The sequence below is a fragment of the Musa acuminata genome, chromosome BXJ2-11 (genome assembly GCF_036884655.1).
Source record: "Musa acuminata AAA Group cultivar baxijiao chromosome BXJ2-11, Cavendish_Baxijiao_AAA, whole genome shotgun sequence".
NCBI lineage: Eukaryota > Viridiplantae > Streptophyta > Magnoliopsida > Zingiberales > Musaceae > Musa > Musa acuminata.
This window is the reverse complement of record NC_088348.1, coordinates 26,007,302-26,023,806: the sequence shown is the minus strand read 5'-3', so window position 1 is coordinate 26,023,806 and position 16,505 is coordinate 26,007,302. Positions and strand designations below refer to the sequence as shown.

Sequence of the window (16,505 nt, the reverse complement as noted above, 5' to 3'; positions counted from 1 at the left end):
TATTATTTTGCCTGATTCTGATTCATAAGTCTGTTCCTGAACCCTTCTGGTCCAACTCTTTGAAACTTCGCTGGAAAAATATGCACAGTAAAGAGTTTGGATCTTATGAATGATTTTGCTGGTTTCTAATGATATTGTATTTTCCTGAAAAATTATTGATTTTCCAATAACTTGACCAATTAATTCCCATTCTTTCATTTTCTTAACTAAATTTTCTCACGTTGACACAAGTCTGATCTTGAATGCAGAAACTTTTTGATTGGGTTCTCCAACAGTAAATGATCTTACAAAAATTTTCTGCCCATTTACTCTAGTTGAAAATGTCAAGGTTGTTTTGTTAATATTATTTTTTATTTAATTTAAGTACTGAGTTTTTACAGTTCTTTCTATTGCTTACAGTCAACACTGTTGTTGAAAATATGTTTTTGTATGAGATTATGCTTCCTTACATATATTTTCATTTAAATTTGATGAAATTACTATTATTTGTAACCTTTGAACTAGATCACCATTATCTGTAATTTATATGGTGAAGTTTTTGTGATCTCATGGATATTTGTCTTTTAAAAGATGTGTTATAATATAACTGTTGTTTGATTACAGACATTTGTTCTGGATGTCCATCCTTTCAACCCACGGATAGCTATGAGTGCTGGCTACGATGGGAAAATGATTATTTGGGATGTAAGGCTCTGATAATTTTCCATAATGTAGATTAGTTTTCATGTGTATACATGTGCATTAAGACTCTTTCTGATTGGTGCTTCCAGATATGGAAGGGCAAGCCTGTACGGATTTATGAAACTGGCCATTATAAGTTGGTTGATGGTAAATTTTCACCGTAAGTCAGCTAAAATAGCTTCACAGTAGTTTGTTGTCTATGCTAATTTTAGATTCTTGAGCCGTTTAATCTCATTTGTTTTTCAACTGTCCATATCTAAATTATTGCTTGCAATGCTTGCTTAAACATACTGCAAAGCTGGTAATTTCTTTCCCCATCTTCTGGTGCCCTTTTTATATTAACATTTACTGGTGATAAATTACATTATTGGACTTTCTGTATCACTAGATAAGATTGGGATTTGTGCTGAGGTATGCCAAAATGCTGATCTATTTTTTTTGTTACATTTATTGTGTTGCAGGATTATGAAAACTATGGCTTGTTTGATTAGTGTCTCTAGTGATTTTTATTCGCTACTTATAAGTAAACAAAAATTTTAACATAATTTATTATTATTAAATTGGATGCACTTGTCTTTGTTGGAGAGATGTCAGCACATGATTGTTTTTGCTTCCTAGTGTAAACCTTATGCCAAGAAGAACATCTATTGGAAAGAGAAGGGGGGAGACCTAAGGGCATAAGATGGATATCACACTACTGCACATATCTTTGTAAGCTGGAGCAGAATTGATGGTGAGCCATCTGTTGTCCAAGCTGTGGAGTTTATGACGTAATCAGGCTCACCTCCAATTTCGTGTTGACTAGGATATGTGATTTGTAATGATTACCTGAGCAGTTATCATTATCCTGTGCTTTGGTTTGTGATGGAGAACCCAGCTTGGGGATACGGAGGCATGCAGTTACGAAGCCGAGTTGACATTATTTTTATGTTCCCTTCACAGATAATGAAAGTGGAAAGAGTTAGAGTGGAGTATATTTACTGTTGCAGCAGTTGCAGCATTCAAAACTAGGTCGGATCACTTCAAAAGCAGCTCACTTAGGTCCAATTGATTACTATATGATAGTATGGCTCAATGATTTAAAAAGCGTTCGGCGTCAATGTCCAAAAACACCCGAGGTGCTAGGCGCTCGCCCGAGCGAAACGAGGCGCTAAAATATAACAATATATAATATAATTAATAAATATAATTATTTAAATAAAAATATGATATGAAATTAATAAAATCTTGCAAAATCATAATATCACATTAACAAAAAGTCTCAAAATTCAAAACAATAACAATAATTTTAAATAAATAAAAATTAGCAGTATTAAAATCAAAATAATATATTATTAATATAATAAATAAAAAATATTGTTACTAGTATATAGTTGATAGTATATTGTTATACTGTTAATATACTGTTAACAGTATACTATCGAGTAGATGTGAGAAGACTGAGTAAGAGTAAGACAGTAGCGGTGAGCAGCAAGTAGCGGCAGTGGGAGCGGCGACAGTGGGAAGCTGCGGTAGCAGCGGCGAGCAGCGATAGTGGCAGCAGTAGTGAGAGTGCAGCATAAGAGTAAGACCGATGCTGCTAACTGAGAGCAACGACAGCGGTAGCAACAAGCAACGAGAGCGGGAGCGGCGAGCAGTGACAGCAGCGGCGAGCAACGATAGTGGCAGCGATGAGCAGGTGAGGGATGCTGGGAGGCTGATATCGGTGCTTTAGTTGGTTCTATTGAACCAACTAAAGCATCGGGATCGCCTGGTTTAACCCGGGCACTCGCCCGAGCCCAGGTGTCAGGCGCTTCAGGCGAGCGCCCAAGCGGCGCCTCTTTGAAGCGCGCCACCTAGACATGAAGTGAGGGGCTCGGGCCTCGCCTCGCCCGAGCACCTAGGCGAACGCCCGAGCGCCTATTGAAATCGCTGGTATGGCTGGTTAAATCTAGGCTTGTCTTGTGGAGAGACATCTGAAATCGAGAATGACACTTGATCACTTTAAGATCAACTGGCCCAGGTCCAATAAGTCACTGCATGATACTATGCTTGAGCACTTTTGACAGCTAGGTTTTGTCACTGTGCGGAGAGACATCTGAAATAGAGAGTCTAGTGGAAGGCAAAAGAGGAGGCAATTACCCTCAGGAGGTGATAACAACATGGTGAGAGTACGTTAGAGGGGGCATAAGAGGCAACAATGGTGTAGCAGGGCAGAGGAGGCGGTAGTGATGTGACGAGAAGGAATAAGAGGCAAAGGAAGAGAGGGAGAGCGAGAGTCCGTAAGAGAAGGAATGCATGATAGGAGAGAAAGAAATGAAAAGGAAAAATACAATCGTCAAAGGTTATCAAAAAATGAAATAAAAATTAAGGGCACTTGACTATAGTCATATTTCCCAGTTCAGCCGATCCCTGGAGTTAAAACTTGGTGTTTTGCACAATAAGGTAAGTTACCAGATGATAAGCTTAATATGAACTGAAATAGGGTGAAAACTGGTGATCCGCTTATCGATTCACAGTCAAACAAGTAAATACTGGCCTCTGCCAACTATTGTGCCCAGTTTTTTAAACCTTGCTTTTAACTTTTAACTATATGGGGTTTGCCTATATGGATCTATTTTTGCCATTGAACGCTGTATAAAGGAACATCTTTAATTAAACTAAGCACTAAAACCTCTTTTTATTGTTTCAAGGAATGTATTTTTTGGGTTTCTCTCTCTCTCTCTCTCTCTCTCTCTCTCTCTCTCCTTGCACGAGGAATTCTAATCAACTCCAAGCATTAAAACTTGGTGAATTTGTATTCATTGAAAGATAAGCAGTAAGTTTAGTCTTAAAACAAGGATTAGATGTTCAAATCTGAAATATCAGGAACTAGTAAATATAAGGCTATCTAAATTGGCAGGAACAAGTAAATCGAAGGCCAAGTTCCTTATGCAAGAGGTCTCAACCAAGGACTTCTTTGGTAGTTAAGATGCTTAAATGGCAAGATTCTGCCAAGTGGGGGAGCCTAAGGCACTAAAATTGGGTCTTCCAAATCCCTTTCTATAGGAAGCAACATTTTTCACCGCATATGCATGTTCCAAAAACAAGGGGACAATTTAATTAGTAAGCAACCGGAAAGGTGTTGGGCAATAAGTGGTGGATAGAGGAAGAATCCAAGATATAGGATTAAAAATTGTGCAAGGTTAACTTTTTCTCAAGATACTCTTCTCTTAAGCCAGTTGCCACATTATTATTGAGGTCGGTTAGAGTATATATATCCAAGGTTTGTCGTACCGTGGCATGCCACTCAGTACGAGCAGTATGCACTGTGGCATACCACTCGTACCGTGGCATTATCTGTCGGTACTCCCCGATTATACCATGTGTTAGTGTATCGGTACATACGATACCGACGGTCAATCGATACACCAGTACGGACCGATAAGGCGAACCGTGCATATATCAATCAAATCCTACCAGTGGGGTAACATATACTCATCTTTTCTAGCAGAGATTCATTAGGGAACAACTAGCAAAAGAATCTGTCAAGTTAACAATCAAATATGATCAATTATGCAGCACATGCCTGCTTGATAAATTTAAAGTAACAAACCGTCCTACCAAAGAGTCTAGCTTTAATTTAGTGATCTCAAATTAGACTAAAAAGACCAGCCGAATACTTAATGTATCATGTGGACAAACCCCACATCTTGGTGATCAAAATTGATGTGCTTATTAAACCATATATTGCATTGGTTCTCATGGTTCTGCCATTGAGGGAAAAATTAAAGATATAAGGCAGCATTGTCATAATATTTATAACACTTGGTTATTCTACTAGATAGCCAATTAGTGTCGTATCCTTTTCAATACATTAGAACTGAATGTTGCGGATTTTTTGGGCCTATATATAGCTAGATCTCATCATCTTTCAAGTATCTTTATAATTATAGGTTTCATATGCACCCACTCATGTTTACTTTGGTTTATGATATCTTTGAGTCTTGTAAATGTAAATATGATTGCTTTATGAACCTAAGAATTGAATTTGAATTTGATTGTGAAATGCTTCTGTTATCATGATGCTGCACTTTTTGTTTTCTTGATGCCCAACTAAGATTGTGTATGTATCTATTATATGTTCTTGGTGTTCTTGTGATCAGTTGGTTCTTACCTTGCTGCTGAAATTGTAATTTGGATCTCTTATCTTCTGCTGCCCATTATTAGGGACGGGACTTCAGTTATTCTCTCAGATGAAGTTGGACAAATATTTATAGTGGCAACAGGGCAAGGAGACTCTCAGAGAGATGCACAATATGATCAGGTGTGCATCATTGATTAGCTCACATGATCTTTAAGTTCAGTACTATATTTCTTGAACGATTATTTTTGTTTATTTTTCTCACTGCAACAGTTTTTCCTTGGAGATTATCGTCCCCTTATGCAAGATACGAATGGAAATGCTTTGGATCAGGTGTGTTTTCCCCTTACCATGTATTAATGTTGAAATATTTGTATAAGAGGGGAATAAATAAATTAGTGGAAAAGAAACACGGTCCCAAGCTCAAAACCAATCTTGTGAACTCTGATATCAAGATGAATCATCTTCCTGCTAGATACTTGGCTTTATTGCTTCATTTTGGTCTGGTGTTGTTTTAAGATTTGAAAGTTGACTACTGGACTATTGATTACTGCATTGGATGTTGCATCAATCATGTTAATTGTTTGGCAAATAGCTATGTAAAAACAGTTCTGTTTTCCATCGGGCATAATATTGGCTTTCATTAGCTAATGATGTTCCTCAGAGGCTCAGACACTCAAATTTTACAGCATACTTCTTATATTTTTCACTTTCATCTCATTATGGGGATAGTTAGTTTATTTCTTAGTGTTCGTTGCCTCAGTTTATGCATGTTTCTGACAATCAATGGAGTTTCTTGTTTTCTTTTCGTATTTTTAACTTTTGTTGCACTACAGGAGACTCAGCTTACACCACATTGGAGGAATATTCAGGATCTCCTTTGTGATTCAAGTATGCATTTGCATTCATGGGTGTTGTATTAGTGCTCTTTTGCTATGTATTTCTTTCCTATGTGGCTTGCCAATTAACCTATTTTTCTGTCAGGCATGATCCCATATCCTGAACCTTACCAGAGTATGTACCAGAGGCGCCGTTTAGGCATCCTAGGTATGGAGTGGCGTCCAACTTCATTAAAACTTGCGGTTGGTCCAACTTACAATGTTAACACTGGCGATTTTCAACCGCTACCAATTACGGACCTAGAACAATGGGTTGAGCCTTTACCACAGGTTGTGGATGCGGTAGATTGGGAAATAGAAAATGACATGCAGAGTGATGACACTGATTCTGAATATAATGTGACTGAAGAATATTCAACTGAAGGAGAACATGAAAGTTTGAGCAACAGTTCTTGTGAAGATGTAGAAATCAGCGCAGAGGACAACAGTGTTGACCATGATGGAAAAGAGGGCCTTCGGAGATCTAAAAGGAAGAAGCACAAATCTAGAGTAAGATGAATCTGCAGCATTTTTATTTTTTTCTCTTTTGCTGGTACTAATTTTTTATATTGTCTTTGACAGGCGGAGTTCACAACTTCTTCTGGTAGGCGGGTTAAAAGAAGAAACTTGGATGAGCATGATGGTGCTACTGTATCGAGGGCTCACAGGCTTGGGAGGTCAAGAAATGGACATTTGACAAGAAAGAAATCTATTAAATCAGAGCCACTGCGACCACAGAGAATTGCTAAAACTAATGCTCTCACTTTCTTTTCTAAGATAACTGGTGGTTCTACAGACGGAGAAGATGAAGATGAACCGGACAGCAGTTCCTCGGAAAGTGAATCAGCATTTCCAGATTCAAATATTCAGAGCATTGAGTCTGAAAGGTCAATGCTAAATAACCAACTTAATCATTCAAAGGACAATCGTGACTTAAGAGATGGATGTGAAGGTGCTGTTAAACCTTCTCAGACCATTGAAACTCAGACAAATTTGATAAGTAAGAGGAGGTTGGTCCTTAAGTTGCCACCTCGTGAGCCAAGAACAGTTGTTTCTGGATATGCAAGACCTGAATGCCACAAACAGGATGGTGCATTGGTTTCATTGCCTGTAACTAATCCTGATGTCACTAACTTGAATAGAACCAACGGAAGTGAGACAGCTCATCTAATCAGACAAACTGAGACGTCAAGTCACAATAATTCTTCAGCAGATCGCCAGCACAGTACAATCAAATGGGGGGAAGTAAAGCAGCGCTCCTCAAAACGTCCAAAATTGGGTGACATGGCTACAGATGTTTGGCCTGTAGCAAATAGGTGCCCAGATGGTTCTGGCTTAGTTCGTAATGACATTAATGTACATGCCAAATTGGAGGATGAGTGTGGACCCTCTAATTCTAGGACGCAAGCTAATGAAAATGGTTGTGGGAGAATTGTATACGAGTGTGAACAAGTGGATGATGTCCATGGAATAACTGGTACCAGGGTTGACGTTTTTTCTCCTGAAAAGAACTCTGGTTCCTTAGTTCATCAACAGTTATCAACTTACATCAGCGAGCAGGATCAGGTGGCACCTCCAATGACTTGCAATGACAATAGAAATGATCCAGTTGTGCTGGTGGGCAAAGACCCTATGAGCAGTGATCTCAGAGATTTAAATATAGCATTTAAAGGGCCTGAAATGTTTTCAATCAAAAATGAAAATTTGTTTGGCACTACTAATAATGTTGATGAAAACCAGCAAGTGGAGAAAAATGTGAAGACTATCTATCCAAAGCTACGGATCAAGTCAAGGGAATTAGTGCATGATGCTACTATTTCATCCTCGAAGTTAAAATCTATTACACTTGATGGTTGCAGTCCTGAGGGTGATGTACTGTCAAACAGTGCAGCCTCAACTGGACGAAATCTAATTTCTGTTGCAGAAATGGAGGATGAAGAAACCAGTGGGAGGTATACAGACCATGGGAAATGGAATAGCAGATCAGAAAGTTCAGAAGGGTGGACAAGTGTAAATGCCAGATTATCCATTTCTCACGATTCCAAGAAGATGGATTTAGAATCCCATCATAAAATGTACAATGCTGTTTATAAGAGGACAAAGTCATCCCGGGAAAGAAAAAGTTCTGGAGCTGACATTCATATTAAGGAAGAAACTACATCAGACTCCAATGACCATGGCGGAGATGTAAAGGTGGAGCTAGGTGGTACCTTTGACTGTGCTCGCAGAACAAGATCCATGGGCACAAGGGCACCCAGGAATGAGTTAACTTATAACATGAGTAATTTTAAAGTGGACAAATCCTATGGCTCTTTAGGAGAATCTACAAGTGCAGGAAGATCTAAATCATGTGCCCATGATCAACTTAACGAATGGGTGTCTACTTCAAAAATGACTGTCGGTTTAAGATCAATCAGAAACAGAAGGGAAAACTACAAATTCACTGAACTCAGACCTTTAGATAAAAGAGGTTACCACCAACCGATTCGGAAACTATCATGGCTGATGTTGTTAGAGCATGAGGAGGGTTACAGGTATATTCCCCAGAAAGGTGATGAGGTTGCTTATCTGAGGCAGGTATATAATTTTTTTCTAATCTGGTGTTTTTTCTATTAGTTATGATTATTGAGATTTCTACACCATTATCTCTTATTTGTGTTCTTGACCAATTTCAGGGCCATAAAGAGTATATTGAAAGTTCTGGTACACCAGAAGCAGGTCCCTGGGAATCAGTAAAAGGTTTAAAAGCAGTAGAGTTTTGCAAAGTTCGAGACGTTGATTACGCCACACTTCCTGGATCTGGTGATAGTTGCTGCAAACTCACCCTCAAATTCCTAGATCCTTTCTCCAGTGGCTATGGTAAAGCTTTCAAATTCACTTTGCCTGAGCTCACTGGTTTTCCAGACTTCCTTGTGGAAAGAACACGTTATGATGCTTCCATAGAGAGAAATTGGACCCACAGAGATAAGTGCCATGTCTGGTGGAGGAATGCAAATGGAGATGGTGGGGGCTGGTGGGCGGGTCGGATCTTGGCTGTAAAGCCTAAATCTTCCGAATTTCCAGAGAGCCCATGGGAGAGATATGTAATACAGTACAAAGATGACTCTTCTGGCCACCATTTCCATAGCCCATGGGAGCTTAATGATACTGATAGCCAGTGGAAACACCCATGTATCGATGATGACACGATGGATAATCTGTTAAAATCTATTGCTAAGATAGAACAGGCATCAATGAGAAATGAGGTTCTCCAATATTCTAGATGAGAATTTTTAGAAGTATTAAATCAATTTCTCTTCCAAGCATTTGACTAATTGTTTTTTTATATTAATGTGACAGGACTACCATGGCATTCGGAAACTGAATCAAGTGGCACAAAAGTCTGATTTTATAAACAGGTATTATGATGTATAACTACAGCTCCTTTTTCTGATTACTTGCTTTATTATAATGATGTTGTCATTATTGGAAAAGGATATTACATTATTCTCGTTCTCTGGCATGATAAATTGGGACGATACGGGTGTTCATTTGTAACTCGTTGTTCCTCTACACAGGTACCCTGTTCCGCTCTCTCTTGAGGTGATCAAGAGGAGACTTGAAAACTGCTACTACCGCACTATGGATGCAGTCAAGCACGATGCCTATGTGATGATTTCAAATGCCGAGTCATACTTCAGCAGGAGTGCAGACATGATGTCAAAGATGCACCGGTTATCGGAATGGATCATGCGAACGTTTCCATCGTCATAGTGACCAACTGACAGTGACAGTTTTGTAGCAGTCTCTTTTATAAAGGTTTAAGCCTGCTTGCTGCTTAACTGTAGATAAATTCTATTCCAACATTTTGTTTCATTGCCCATAGATCTTTTTTCTTTCCTGGGGAAATTGGTGTTCGGTTGGGTGATTGTTTTGATACAAAAGGTTGTTCGAAGGGGAGTGGAAGAGCTGGCCGAGGAAGATTATCTGCCAGAATTCATTTGTGTATAGACCCTTGCTTTACCATCCACAATAAAAAAAAAAGTAATAGAATTGGTAGCTTTTGATGTTCTAACCTTGTTATGTGCTATTATATCAGTAAAAATGCAGGTCATGTAAACATGAGTTTGTCGTCTGTTGTACGACAGCAGACGTAGTGAGATTTGTAAGCCAAGTGCTGAATATAATGCTGCTATGAGTGCCTGTTCAGCCTACAAGCAGCTGTCCTCGAATTCTAAATATCTTCAATCAATCAACCATCGGGAAGCCCGAGTTATCGATGAAATTGAATGGACTGTTGAGAGAGACGACACAGCCAAGCCAATCGAAGCAATCATACGTTCAAAGCCAGTAAAACATGTATAAATGTGGAACAGTAAATACAAAGCTGAGTTTTTATTGTATTATGTTGATCTCGATTATGTCCATATTCTATTTGTGAAAAAGGACTAATAAGGACTACTTACATGTTGGCTTCTGTACATCAATATCTTTAGTATTTGATTCTTAGATTTAAAAATTTTATATTAAAATATCTATAATTATGAAAATAAAATATCTAGCTTTATATACCCTAACGGCGTCAGTTTTACTAATGAAAATATGAAAACGATAGACAAAAAGATAATTTTAATTTTCTAGTTATGTTTTTTTTTGTGACGAACGACGACGTTGAGGGTCGTGGATGATTGTTGTGAATGAGAAATGAGGACGACAACAAGAGGTGAGGTAACGACGCAGTGCATTCGCATCGACGCTAATATAGATGTTGAGTAGCCCTTTTGTCGCTTTGCATCTACATCAGTGCCGACAACAATGCAATGGCGACCCTTTCGTCACTTTATATTTGCATTGGCATCGCTCGATAACTACGTCGATATTGATATAGATAAAGAGCAACGCCACCCTTCCCTGCTGCATTGTTGTCGATACTAACGCAAATGCAAATGCCACTGTCGATACTAACGCAAATGCAAATGCCACTCTACATCTACATCTGCATCAACGACGATGTAGATGTCGAGTGACCCCGATGCAAATACCGAACAACCTTTTCGTCACTCTACATCTACATCGAGATCAATGCAATGCTGAATGAAACTATCATCACCTCACCTCTCGTCGTCCCTCTCCCTCCTCATCCCTAATAACTATCCGTAACCCCTAACAACACCGTCATTCACCACCATCAAAAACATAACTACGATATTAAAATTATCATTTTATCTATCATTTTCGTATTTCCGTCAAAACAATCAATAACATTAGAATAAATGATGCTAAATGTTTTTACTTTCATAATTATAAAAATTTTAATATAAATTTTTGAAGTTTATAGACCACCGAGATACTAAAAAATTTTAACTACATGCTACAATTAGCCTTACAAAAGACCCAAATGGCTGTTCAAATGTTTGGTTCCTCATTCGCATCATATGCATACTTCAAATGCTTGTAAACAAGACTCTCAGAGTAGGAACACAGAACTTGCATAAGCATCCCCCCTCCACAAGCTATCCAGATTTCAAATGGTTTTAAACAAGGGTATGAGAAGAGTAGGAAGACAGATCTTGCATCAAGCATCCCCTCCACAAGCCATAAGTGGCTATACTTTAAAGCCCCTTGGAAGCAAATAATTGTGAGAAGAGAGCAGGAAGACAAAGCTCTCATGAAACTCCTCACCTTCCACAAGCTATCTATCGCTGGTTGTGCTTAGATCTACCTTGATGTAAATACTCTTGAAACGCTAGGAGAGGGATCCAAGGCCAGGCCTAAGCAGTACCCGAGAAGCAGGCCAACTGACTAAATCTTCAGACAGAAACCATGGTTCACACACTGGCCTCATCTTTATCCAACAAATAGGACAAGAAATTCAATATAAAGCCATCAAGGTCGCCACCCAGAACAGAATCAGGGTCTGAGACTTCATAGTTCGTTCTGAGATCTTTCACCATGCGGTATGGCTGCGAAAGTAAAGGATTAGTTGAAATTATCCAGTGAGAGAATGTGAAGGTAACAATCTTACATGGAGAACATAAGTTCTTATTTGGTTGCCCCAGCTGATATCCGTAAGAGACTGAGTGTGCTCTGCATTTAGTTGGGCTTGACGGGCCATCTCAAGCTGGTCTAATCGAGATTGGAGCACTGCCATTGCCGATGCTTTATTTGAATGCTGAGATCTGAAATGCAACAAGTGCAAATTCAGTAAATAAAAAATTACATTAAAAATCTAAATAAAATTTAATGCTGTGTAAAAGGATCACAGTCAACCATTTAATCACAAACCATCTAGGCACTAGGCTCAAGTTACACAAGTATTTCGGCTACACCGAACTACATGATTTAACAAGAAACTTAAGTTTCTTGGTATTATATACAAGGGTCATCATTTACCACTAGGCGATCATATACTCGGCATAATGAGCTTGTTTTACTTGTAACCTCATAGCTACAACTATTGTTCAACTAAAAAAAGTTACAGAGCATGACAATACCTTTCATTTTGGCATGTAGCAGATATTCCTGTTGGAATGTGCACTATCCTCACAGCACTTTCTGTTGTGTTAACGTGTTGGCCACCAGCACCACTTGCACGAAACCGTTCAATACGAAGATCTGACTCCTTTATTTGGTACCGTGTAGATCCATCACCGAGAATAGGAATTACAGCAACAGCAGCAAAAGAAGTATGACGTCGCTTTCCGCTGTCAAAAGGGGAAATTCTGACCAACCTATGCACCCCAACTTCTGCCTTGGCATATCCAAATGCATAGTCACCATCTACTTTAATTGTTGCACGCTGAAAACATCCATTGTTAGATAACTGCTGCTCAACAGTTTCTTGATTTTAGCTGTTACAAAACCAGTTTTCTAAAACTCAAAGCATATGCAGAAGTCTGCAAAACATTTCTAACACTGAGGAGATAAAAGGGGGGAAGAAACCGCTGAAGATTTTCAAGCATGCTAGAGACTTGCAGAATTATATCTAGCAGCCTAACTATCATCCTGTTCTGTCGAGCATCTTAACTTTTAGATACGAGCAATTGGTAAAGTGAAAAGACAGAAAAATTATAAAAAAAATAACGAAATACTTTCAGAACCAAGTATGCAAAAAGTAACAACATGAAACCAAATGCACTATCCCATGTTACCACAAAAACCCATGTAGCACACCTATAGACCTTGATCATTATACAGAAAGCTTGTGTCATTTTAGATCTCACAGGAATTGCTAAATATTCCAGCCCAGGCATTCAAAAAGAAAAACAATTGCACTTGCATCTCTTCCAGGTAATTTGTGATTAAATATAATTTCTAGACGATGATATTGCTATTCTTAAGATGTGGAGACAATCTAAGAATTGTGTCTGATGTGATATCAAGCAATAACAAGTTACAAGACTGAGTAAACTTGATAACTTATAAGAAGCAAACAACATTTACATACTATTTGTACAAGGAAAACATGCCAAAATAAAGCAGACTATGGTAAGGAACTGAACCTTTATTCCTGCTATCTCACCAGGCATTTCCTCCACAATCGTAACTACAAATCCACGATGTTGAGCCCATGACTTGTACATGTTCATAACCATGGCAGCCCAGTCCATGCTCTCTGTCCCTCCAGCACCAGCCTGGACCTGGATTACATTTTTTTGACAACTTTAAATGGAAGAGATTAAAAGCTTCAAAACCTCACTATCAGAGGGGAATGCCCTCACCATGACTCCTACGTATATGGATCCTCATGAAGCATCACTACATTGTGAAAAGCATGAACTACTAAACAGGAAATAAGCATCTAAAACTTCAGAAATTAAATTAAATTCATAGGAAATAAAACATCATTGACATGAATACATGTGAGGAAATAGGAAGCTGCTGGAGCATATTAATTTTACAAACCAAGAAAGCATCAAACTGATTTAAAAGACTCATATTGTAGGATTCATTGTGTATACCAACCAAAACCTTAAATATTAAGCATAAATCACCAGACCTAAATACCATAAAATTAAACATCAAAATTTGCACCATAAAGAAACATATATAACAGTACATAAAATCAGGACTTTGGTTCCTTCCAGAACTTGTAAATGTATTATCTTTTTCTTTATTTTTCCATAGCAACTCCACATCATCTTCTATAATCACCATAGCTGCAAATTTAGAAAACCAAGATACTGAAATTAACTTGAAATTTGATAGGATAAAATAAGATTTTGTACACTAATAAAATATCAAAAAAGTAAGGAAGGAACACTTCTCATTGTAGTTTTTGACAAATGAAGTAGAAGATGAAAGTTGAATACTATAAATTAAGATCCATGTGCAAGAAACAAATAGAAGAATTTTGTACTAGAATCTTTCACAGGATACTTCTCTGTAACTAAAATTACTAGAAAATTTGAAGTAATAGGAATATAACCTCTATAAAGCAAGAGCAAGAATCATTATCCCCAGATAACAAAGCTTCAAGTTCCTTCTCTTTTGCAGTTCTTCTCATATTGACCAGTGCTTTCATAGATTCCTTGACAAACACAAAAATAGAAATCAATGCCTGTCAATGTTACAAATGTAGAGGCAAACACATAAAAATATGAAAATGAATGTGTTCATAGTCAAGACGTAGTCGGAGGGTTGAAGAGTTAGACTTACGGTACGACAAGAGAATCAACTTACAAAACTTGCAGAACTCCTCTTTCTATGCAATAAAATCACCCATAACATGCTATCACCATACAAAAATAACTGGTTGTATCTCCATATTCTCCAAAGGAGATCAGGCTACAATGCATTTTTTCTCCAAAGGAGTTCAGGCTACAATGCATTTTTTCTCCAAAGGTGTTCAGGCTACAATGCATTTTCTTTGTAACTGGATACACATTCATAAATCTACCATACAATATTGTCTATCCCCATGAATTGCATCATATGATAATCGTATAATCACAATTCAAACCTTATTAGACCCTTTAAAAGTCTTACAGACCGCTTTGATAGAGAATAAGATAAGAGAGACTTGTTTTAGATGGTATAGGATGTGCTTATAGGACTTATGAATGCGGTAGTTAGAAAAAGTGAAATGATCAATGTTAGTGGTAAGAAGAGAGGCAAAGGAAGACCTAAAAAGACCTTAATAAAAACTATAAATAAAGATTTAAATACTTGAAACTTAACTAAGCATATGACCTTTTACAAGCCTCAACGGCATCAAAAGATTCATGTAGTCGACCCAAGATAGTTAGGACTTATGACTTTGTTGTTGTTGTTGTAAAAGTCTTACAGACTTTTGTAATGTTTCACATCATCCTATGTAGATGGTTTTCTCATGTGATTTTTCTCTTATATGTCCCTGTATCAACTTTTTGTCGCTGGCCAAATCAGACACTCAAAAACACGTGTTTCATGAATATCAAGTGTTTCAAAAGGGAACTCCTCTAAGAAAATTAAATTTTAATAATAAAAACAAAAGAATACATGCCTAGAAGCAAGACCCCACCCATTCCAATTCTTCATCGTTCTCTTCACGAGCAAGCTTCATCAAGTCTATGTGCTCAAGTAGTTCTTGTTCATACCCATTAACCTCCTTCATCTTACTCAGTAGTTCACCATGTTCACGACTTATTCTCCCAGCAGAAACAGGATCATCCCAAAGGTCTGGCTTGTTTAGCACTGCAGACACCTGATCCAACCTGACAATCAACTTTCTCCACTGCCAGCGCGTCCACATACACGCACAAACAACAAGAACATATTAGACCGACACTAAACGTATAATAAGCATTAGAACACATAAGATTTTGGACAACATAAGCCTGATTTCCAGGCGACAGCAACTCGAGAAGCTAATTTTCTACCTCACGAGATGATCGGTGCAAAATCTGAAACGCAAACGTCTAAAAAATTCGCAGCGGAACCCAATCAAGCAGAACCAAAATCCCAAAAGACATAAGGCTCCACCTGCATCCGCTTCTTGATAAGCTGTATGGATTGAGCGATGGCAGCGGCGTGGCTTCTCCAGTCGCTCTCGCTCTCACCGAGGATCGGCCAGTCTTTGGCCGCTATGGCGTCCACCGTCAGCCCATCAGCGGTCTTGAGATCCGGTACGGCCGCCGGATGGGAAGAGAACCGTCGGGGGACGGAAACCCGAGGGAACCCGCCGATCCCACCACCGACGACGTTGTTGAACCCACTCCCGATGGGGGAGCGGGCGAGGGTTTGCGACGAAGAGACGAGGGAGGAGGTCGACGAGCACAAGATAGGGATCTTGGAAAAGAGGAGGAAGCGAGGAGGGTTTGAGAAGGACCGCTTTCCGAAGAGGAAGAAGAAACCGGCCATTTCTTCTTCTGATGGAGTCGGCTGCGCGATTCCGTTCGAGTTAACTCTCGTCGGTCTCCCTCGCCGTTTCACCTTTTGGTTTCTTTAATACGGGCCGGATTCGTAATTGGGCCAGTTTTAAGCCCAACCATCCCACGCATCAATTTAATAGTCGTACGTGAATAACGTAATGCGTCGGCGAATCCACACAAATGCTCGTCGTTAAATGAATAGTCGTACGTGAATAAGCATCAAGCAATCCTGCGAGTTGTCAGTGCACGTGTAGTAATGTCATGAACTTTACTGGTTAGCACCAAATCGAATCAGAATAAAATTAGAATAAGTTTGAATTCGATTATGTATATGCATGCAATAAGAACCATTTAAATTGCAATTAGAGGTTGCAGTTAAAACTATAAAATTAGATTTGGTGCAACTCGGTTGTATAAGTAGTCATTTTAGTTAATGATCAAGACACACTTACAAACTATTTTATATTCTCCAATTGAATTAAAATTAAATGAAAAGGGGGACTTGTGTGCACC

General features: G+C 38.6%; 2 protein-coding genes across 4 annotated transcripts in view; one reads left to right on the top strand and one right to left on the bottom strand.

Moving 5' to 3' along the window:
• The window catches only part of LOC103971597 (uncharacterized), a 56,618-nt gene extending 46,903 nt beyond the window's left edge, over window positions 1–9,715 (top strand). For both annotated transcript variants that reach the window (XM_009385655.3, XM_009385656.3), the window contains exons 15-24: window positions 604–684; window positions 771–841; window positions 4,870–4,966; window positions 5,057–5,116; window positions 5,620–5,674; window positions 5,768–6,171; window positions 6,244–8,238; window positions 8,337–8,906; window positions 9,001–9,059; window positions 9,219–9,715. In XM_009385655.3, the coding sequence (XP_009383930.2) occupies window positions 604–684; window positions 771–841; window positions 4,870–4,966; window positions 5,057–5,116; window positions 5,620–5,674; window positions 5,768–6,171; window positions 6,244–8,238; window positions 8,337–8,906; window positions 9,001–9,059; window positions 9,219–9,414 (3,588 nt within the window). In that variant the 3' untranslated portion in view covers window positions 9,415–9,715. The remainder of the gene's footprint in view (window positions 1–603; window positions 685–770; window positions 842–4,869; window positions 4,967–5,056; window positions 5,117–5,619; window positions 5,675–5,767; window positions 6,172–6,243; window positions 8,239–8,336; window positions 8,907–9,000; window positions 9,060–9,218) is intronic.
• Window positions 9,716–10,988: 1,273 nt separating this feature from the next.
• LOC135626471 (peptide chain release factor PrfB2, chloroplastic-like) lies at window positions 10,989–16,045 on the bottom strand. 2 transcript variants are annotated; one of them, XM_065131790.1, is made up of 7 exons: window positions 15,604–16,045; window positions 15,143–15,355; window positions 14,069–14,170; window positions 13,143–13,280; window positions 12,135–12,439; window positions 11,666–11,819; window positions 10,989–11,603 (listed from the first exon to the last, which is right to left on the bottom strand). In XM_065131790.1, exons 1-7 carry the CDS (start codon window positions 15,979–15,981, stop codon window positions 11,469–11,471), a joined length of 1,425 nt encoding a protein of 474 aa, XP_064987862.1. In that variant the 5' UTR covers window positions 15,982–16,045; the 3' UTR covers window positions 10,989–11,468. The 2 variants fall into 2 exon arrangements, with proteins under 2 accessions (XP_064987862.1, XP_064987863.1); XM_065131791.1 differs by lacking the exon at window positions 15,143–15,355.
• Window positions 16,046–16,505: the final 460 nt, after the last annotated feature.